Source organism: Danio aesculapii, chromosome 23, assembly GCF_903798145.1.
Source record: "Danio aesculapii chromosome 23, fDanAes4.1, whole genome shotgun sequence".
In the NCBI taxonomy this organism is placed as follows: domain Eukaryota; kingdom Metazoa; phylum Chordata; class Actinopteri; order Cypriniformes; family Danionidae; genus Danio; species Danio aesculapii.
The window spans coordinates 28,085,219-28,093,321 of record NC_079457.1 but is presented as its reverse complement, the minus strand read 5'-3'; the positions used below and the strand labels follow the sequence as shown (position 1 = coordinate 28,093,321).

Genomic DNA, 8,103 nt, shown 5'->3' with positions numbered 1-8,103 from the left:
TATCCTGCTGGAAGTAGCCATCAGAAGATGGGTACACTGTGGTCATAAAGAGATGGTCAGCAACAATCCTCAGGTAGGCAGTGGCGTTGACACAATGCTCAATTGGTACTAATGGGCCCAAAGTGTGCCAAGAAAAATCCTTCACACCATTACACCACCACCATCAGCCTGAACCATTGATACAAGGCAGGATGGATCAATGCTTTCATGTTGTTGACACTAAATTCTGACCCTACCATCTGAATGTCGCAGCAGAAATAAAGACTCATCAGACCAGGCAACGCTTTTCCGATCTTCTATTGTGCAATTTTGGTGAGCCTGAGTGAATTGTAGCCTCAGTTTCCTGTTCTTAGCTGACAGAAGTAACACCCGGTTTGGTCCTCTGCTGCTGTAGCCCATCCGCCTGGACGTGTTGTGTGTTCAGAGATGCTCTTCAGCATACTTCAGTTGTAGCGAGTGGTTATTTGAGTTACTGTTGCCTTTCTATCAGCTTGAACCAGCCTGGCTATTCTCCTCTGACCTCTGGCATCAACAAGACATTTGCACCCACAGAACTGCCGCTCACTGGATATTTTCTCTTTTTGTCACAGTAGATCTGCAGTTTCTGAAAACCAGCAACCAGCAACCATGTTACTTACAAAGTCACTTAAATCACCTTTCTTCCCCATTCTAATGCTCAGTTTGAGCTGCAGCAGATCGTCTTGACCATGTCTACATGCCTTAATGCATTGAGTTGCTGCCATGTGATTGGCTGATTAGAAATTTGTGTTAACAAGCAGTTGGACAGGTGTACCTAAAAAAGTGGCCGGTGAGTGTATGTCTACAATGTTTCAGTAATGCTAAAGTAACACTAGTTAAAAACAAATCTACTGTTTTACTGGCTAGACTGAAACTCATCAAAAGTTACACAACCTCTCCTTACGTACTGACAACAGCATTCTTTGTCATTTGCTTCATGTAACTTGTTTATTATCAACAGCATGTTATTAGCGCAGGCAGATTAAAACCTACAGTCTGGCGCCAGTAAAACTGTAGTTATATACAGTTTAATAATAAGCGTGCATCTGTACTCTAAACTGTAGCCAAAAACAAGATGATGATTGACATGTAAAACAACATGAATGTTTGCTGCAATCGCTGAGAAAATCTGAACAGGTGCTATTAAAACCAACAAGAAACTGACAGCAGAGAGCTTTCAGGTGACTGTATTAAGATTTTTTTTCCAGATGAGAAATTTTATGTAGTGTTAATATTGCTGTTTGTGAATGTAAAAGACCAGCAAAGTTTTAAAGATCAAAGTTCAGGATGCACTCACCGGCCACTTTATTAGGTACACCTGTCTATCTGCTCGTTAACACAAATTTCTAATCAGCCAATCACATGGCAGCAGCTCAATCCATTTAGGCATGTAGACATGGTCAAGACGATCTGCTGCAGTTCAAACCGAGCAGTAGAAAGGGGAAGAAAGATGATTTAAGTGACTGAACGTGGCATGATTGTTGGTGCCAGACGGGCTGGTCTGAGTATTTCAGAAACTGCTGATCTACTGGGATTTTAATGCACAACCATCTCTAGGGTTTACAGAGAATGGTCCAAAAAAGAGAAAATATCTAGTGCGAGGCAGTTCTGTGGGCGCAAATGCCTTGTTAATGCCAGAAGTCAGAGGAGAATGGCCAGACTGGTTCCAGCTGATAGAAAGGCAACAGTAACTCAAATAACCACTCGTTACAACCGAGGTATGCAGAAGAGCATCTCTGAAAGCACAGCATGTCCAACCCTAAGGATAGCAGCAGAAGACCACACCTGTCAGCTAAGAACAGGAAACTGAGGCTACAATTCGCACAGGCTCACCAAAGTTGGAGATTCACAGGAGATTCGCATCATGGATGTGCAACTGACAAATCTGTAGCAACTGTGTCATGCTATCATGTTAATATGAACCAAAATCTCTAAGGAATGGTTCCAGTACCTTATTGAATTTATGCCACCAAGGATTGAGGCAGTTCTGAAGACCAAAGTGGGTTCAACCCGGTACTAGAAAGGTGTACCTAATAAAGGTAAATTATTGTGTCCTAAAAAAACAAGATAAGTAGGTAAGATAAATCTAAACTAATTTCTGTAGTTCAAATAAGTTGAGAGCATCTGTTATAATGGCCCACGTATTAAAAAAAAAGTCCGGTTTAAATCGGGCTACAGTAAATGTGTTGATCGGGTTCGGACACAAGGTGCACAGGCTCAGGTAGGCTTGAGTTTCATTTTTTGGGCTCGATTTTAACTCTAATCAGAGCACAGTTTAGTCAAAGAAAGGCAGGGCTTAGACAGCACAGATGTAAGTAATGCTGCTAACTAAATTATGAGAAAAATATTATTAATATGTTTAAACGTAAATTGATGTAAACATATTGTATGAAACTTCCAGAAACAAAAGGAGTAATCTTTCAAATTGCATAATAGAAGCACTGTTAATATTACTATGTTCACAAGTACTGAGAAAGAGTAGAAAGTCTGACACGATTATAGGCATTTGGTTTGACCAATTGCAACACAGTGTGCCATCTAACCAATCAGAGAACAGTAGAGTTCGAAAAAAGGTGGCGCTTAGAGGGCGCAGGTTCTTGAATCAAACATTTCAGACACTGAGTAATGCTGCAAACTAAATTCTGAGAAAAGTATTATTATTATTATTATTAGTAGTAGTAGTAGTAGAGAGCGCAGATCCTTGAACCAACTATTTCAGACACTGAGAGTGATGCTGCAAACTAAATATGACAAAAAATATTATTATTATTATTGTTTTTTATTTTTTTATTTGATGTAAACATATTGTAGGAAATATCCAGAAGCAAAATAAGTAATTTTTCAAATTGTATAATAGAAGCACTGTTCATATTACTGTGTTCACAAGATCTGAGGAACAGTAAAAACAATGACACGATTGGTTTGACCAATCATGTGCCATCTAACCAATCAGAGCACAGTAGAGTCTAAGAAAGGCTTAGAGAGTACATATACTTTAACCAACCATTGCAGACACTGTGAGAAATGCTGCAAACTAAACTATGAAAATTACAATTATAATTTATTTACCTTGGATTGATGTAAACGTATTGTAGGAAATGTCCAGAAATCAAAATAATATATATTTTTAAATTTCATAATAGGGGGACTTTATAATTATCTTATTGATTTGTTTAAAGCAGTGTGCAGCAAACACATTTAAAGTGTCTTTAATTTACTGTACCATTGGTCATCCAGTACAGCTGCCAGGGTGGAATCCCTTGTGGCGGGTTACACTCCAAAACAACTGAATCGCCCTCTGTGACCACAATTGGCTCTGTCTTCTCCTTAGGAAACTTGGGTACCACTGTGAGCAAGCACGAAAACAACACAAATAAATAGCATGTAACATTCCCTTCCTCAGCCCAGAGACAGATAGCCTACCATCGAAGTGTTTATTAAGACATTGTCGAGAATAAAAACAAGTTGAGCAGCATCACGTTAAATGTGCTTAAGGGGACACACATGCAAATATGCAAATATCCTGGAACAGACCTCAGGAAATGACTAGAATTGCAAGAAGTCATGATAAGAAGCCAAGACAATGAGTGATGTATTTATGAACAATGACTTACTAGGCACAATAAATTCGGCTTCTTCCGAAATTGCAGTTCCGAGTTTGTTGGAGGCGTAACATCTGTACTTTCCCTGGTATTTCACTTTATCTTTTTTGTTTGGTATCTTAAAAGTTCCAGTATTTTCTTCTGTAGTGACCTGAGGGTCTTTATGGGGGTCAAAATCCATCCCATCTTTTGTCCACCGATACCTGTGGGATTAAAATCACACAACATGCAATTTTTAGTAACACTAACACACCACATTTTGATTTTTCTTAAATGTAAAAGCTTCTCCGAAGTGTATGGCAGCCAGTTACTGCCTCTAAATAATAATAAAAAAAGATTATTGTGACTTTTTATCTCAGAATTGTGTGATTCATACTTGCAACTCTGACTTATTTTTCTTAGAATTGTGAGATGTAAACTCGAAATTGCGACTTATCCCTTTTATCGCCTGTCCGACCAAATGTTTGAGCATATTTTGAGCCACTATATTTTACTGAGAGGAGAAGTTAACTCAACGTGATTGAGCCATCTTGTTAATATGTTATGGCAAAAAAAATCCACTAGTTGTCACCAAGTCAATCAACAGCACTCGTTCCAGCACTTCTACCATAGAAACAAGGAAATCACTTTTGCCATGTCAACTTTGGTGAAAATTTTGTATTTGGTGAAATTTTTCAAGGTAAGCTTTTCTTTTTATTTGACATATTACACTGTAAGAGCACTAACTTTACAAAGTTATGGTGCCATAAAAATGTAGTATGTTTTAATAATTTCTCAGAAACATGCTCAACCAAATGGCTGATTTGTCGCTTCATGGTAAACATAGCAAAGCAAAGATAATGTTTTTATATTATGCATTTCTGCAGTCAGAATGGACAGTTTGCTGAGAAATATTAACTTTTGATCATTCACAGAATAAATATGACACAGCTTGTTATGTATTTGTGAATATACTGAGATCATTTCTTAAGTTTACATTTTTTCAACACTTTTTGGATGCCGGAACCGGCTTCCACAGAAGTGCCATGACACATAAAGTGTTGATGTAATTTAACTAAAACAAGGAGAGAGCAGTAGGGCATATTGAGCTCTTCTTTTTTAAAACAGCTGTAGTTTCTCATGCAGAGTCATTGAGTTTGGTAAAGTGGTACATGCCAGCTCATGGTGTGATATTCTTTTAGTCTAACCTTTTCATCTTCAAATCTCCTGGGCAAACTGGTATTCAAATACTTATTTGTTAGCAATGATCCAACTGGTTCCAAAGGAAAACATCAAGCACCACCCTACTTTATTTTTTTATTTATTTTATTTTTTTTCCATTTCATATAACTTTAAACTATGGGAAGTGTAGAAAAACCATGGTTAAAGGCACAATATAAATGCTTTCTCGTTAAATTATATATTTAAAAAAACTAAAACAGTATCATATATTTTGTTAATGTACATGTGTTATGCCAAATTTTTCGAAGAATATTTTAATCTAAAGAAGTAAGCAATTATAACAAGGGGCATGGATAAATAAATAAATTTAAAAAAAAAAAAAAAAAAAAAAAAAAAATATATATATATATATATATATATATATATATATATATATATATATATATATATATATATATGTATATATATATATATATATATGGTGAGTATTAATAAGGGCATCAACAGCAATTCCATATATTGGTATTTTTCCAGTTTAACCTGAGGTTCAGAACATCTCACTCACGTAGGTCTTGGGTTTCCTTTGGCTTCACACTTGAATATGTATCGCTCATCATATGGCAGGGCGATGATAGAGCCTGAGGTCTGAGCGGTGATGGTCGGCAGCTGCTCCACTGCAGGAAACACATCACAACATAAAAGTGCCATCGAGGTGGTCATTTCTGGAAGAGTTTACTACATAATGACATGTAATTCTCTTTAATAACGTCCTTAGCCTCAAGTCGAAGTTGCATTGATAAGAACGAACAGCTGTGAGTAATTTAAGTGTCCTGACACTTACCGTGAGGAGGGAAATATAGACCAAAGGTGGTGGAGAAGAAGGCCGACAGGAGCCCAACGCTGAGACTCCTGAGCCCCCTCATCCCAGCCAAAGAAAGATGAAGGATATGCTCAAAACACTCGTAGTTTTGTGTCAAGAGCTTCTTACTGACTCCTCCGAGAGAAAGATCTACAAAAAATAACAAAACAGGACAAGAGTAAGAACAAAATGCAATTGTAATAAATCCTTCGACCGTGAAGTTAAGAGGGGACTTAAAGGGCACCTATGGTGAAAAATCTACTTTTCAAGCTGTTTGGACAGACATATGTGTGTATATAGTGTATAGACCGTCATATTGGGGTGATATAAACACACCCAGTCCTTTTTTTTTTTTTCAATTTAACAACATAAAAACGGTGGACAAAATAGAATCTTGTAAAAGGTATAATGAAAAATCTGATGAGTGTTTTGAGCTGAAAGTTTACAGACACATTCTGGAGACGCAAAACACTTAAGTCTGAAAAAAGGGGTAACCTAGGTGCCTTTTAAAGAGTTGTTCACTTTGAATTGATATAGTAGGTGTTTTTGGGAGTATCCTCGTGAAATTTTAATCAAAACATAGTCAGCCATTTAGCTTTATCTTTTTGGTGTTTCCATGCCATTATCCTGATAGTCACATCCATTTTTCCTCTAAGAAATGTCATTGAAACTAATAGCAATTCACTTCACCTATATTTTACAATGTTTTACTCTGTGTCTTTACTACTTTGAGTTATTTTGACCCTTGGGTACCAAACTAACCAGTGTCTAGTTTTAAACAAAACCAGACTTGTGAACGTAGACCACAGGGTTCAAGAGCTAGAGACATTTGACAATTGTTACAGACAATTTGTTTTCCAGAAAATGCTCAAAAATGGGTGCAAGAACATTATGGTTTTATTGCAGGTGAGAAGACTTTAGGACTTTTTATTTAACCTCAAACAATAATACAATTATATTGATGCTTTTCAGTATATCTGCATCAGTATTAATTTGTTTAAAATGTAATTTAAAATGTTGTTTATGAAGAGTTAAGATGCAAAAACATCTAAATGCCATCTAAACTTTCACCAGCATGGACCACGCCACACTTTGAGCTAGACTTTATTATAGGGATGAAAGGGATAGTAGGGGAACAGTGAGATGAAGGGAAGTAAGAGGATAAACAGTGAACAGGTAGGTACAGTAGGTTGATCGGGCGTCCTACGATGATGCTAAGAGACTCATAGTGGGGGTACCATCTATGTAGTATTTTGGTATAGTGATTTGACCCTCCAATTCAAACTAGGTGGGAAGAGAGGGTTATAGGATTGTTAATGGGAAGTGAGGAAATAGAGAGTGGGTTCGAGAGAACAAGAAAAACAGTGCTAGAGGGCTGATCTGCCTTAAGTTTTTAGAGAGTTGGTGATTGGTTAAGAAGACAAAGTGGGGCGTGGTCCTGCTACCGAACCTTTGTTAACAAGTTAACTCCATTTTAAACTGAGCATTTTTCTCAGGCTCTTGTTAGTAAGTTCACTAATTGCACTTTTTTGTTAACAAACAGAGTATTTTTATTTGCTGTAATGTGAAATAACTAAACATAAACATAGGAGATTGAGAAAAATGCTTGTTTTTGAACAAGCGGCAACCTCCCGCTCTCCCTCGGGAAGCCGATACGGAAGTAACAGAAACTGCAATTCATCAAAATTCCGCTAGTCCTGGCTCCATAATAGAGCAAATTGCAATTTAGCCCACTGTTAGAATGGCCAACTTTACAGCAGAAAAAAAGGTGTTTACAGCCTGGTACAAAGAACGATTTTGGTTCATATAGCTATTATTACCCTCCATGACAACTGTGAGGGGGGTGAATTTTTTTTTTATAACTCATCCATTTCCTTTATATTAGGTTATATTAAGTTTGCATAATTAAGGGCGTGGCCACTTGAGTGACAGCTAGGTCTCGCTGGTCGCCGTCACTTCACCTCAGCTGAATCCGGCTGATTAGCCTCTGGTCTCGGCATATTCATTGTATTTTTGTGTTGTTTTATGTGGCTTTACACAGTCAGCTGCCTTTTGGAATTATTTCTTACAATTATCAGATGATACGTGATGCTGTGTCATTCATGTGGCCTCGTTTCCCATGTGAGTAAAGTTATATACTTGTATACCATCTCTATAAATGTATTTGTTTTATTTAAGATCATTTCATTAATATTTTTCTTTAGACCCGTAAAGCACTCCAGAATGTGACAGATTGATTAGCTTTAGGCTCTAGAACAGTCATCTGAAGCGTTGTCATACAGTGTTATGCTGGAGTTCATCAATAGTCTTGCGTTTACTAACACAGACTATATTTGAAGTGTTTGGATGTATTTCGCGTTTTCCTCCTGTAGAAAAACGTCATTGGAGCAATGTTTAGTGGCTCAATGTGTTACTACAGTGTTTTTAAAAGTCGAAACACTTTATTGATATAGTGTACAACCA

General features: G+C 37.1%; 1 protein-coding gene across 4 annotated transcripts in view; it reads right to left on the bottom strand.

The window, feature by feature from the left end:
• chl1a (cell adhesion molecule L1-like a) overlaps window positions 1-8,103 on the bottom strand; it is a 104,492-nt gene that overhangs the window by 72,191 nt on the left and 24,198 nt on the right. For all 4 annotated transcript variants that reach the window (XM_056449970.1, XM_056449969.1, XM_056449967.1 and 1 more), the window contains exons 2-5: window positions 5,623-5,790; window positions 5,347-5,455; window positions 3,633-3,823; window positions 3,242-3,364 (exon numbers count right to left, since the gene is read on the bottom strand). In XM_056449970.1, coding sequence (XP_056305945.1) covers window positions 3,242-3,364; window positions 3,633-3,823; window positions 5,347-5,455; window positions 5,623-5,704 — 505 coding nt within the window. In that variant the 5' untranslated portion in view covers window positions 5,705-5,790. The remainder of the gene's footprint in view (window positions 1-3,241; window positions 3,365-3,632; window positions 3,824-5,346; window positions 5,456-5,622; window positions 5,791-8,103) is intronic.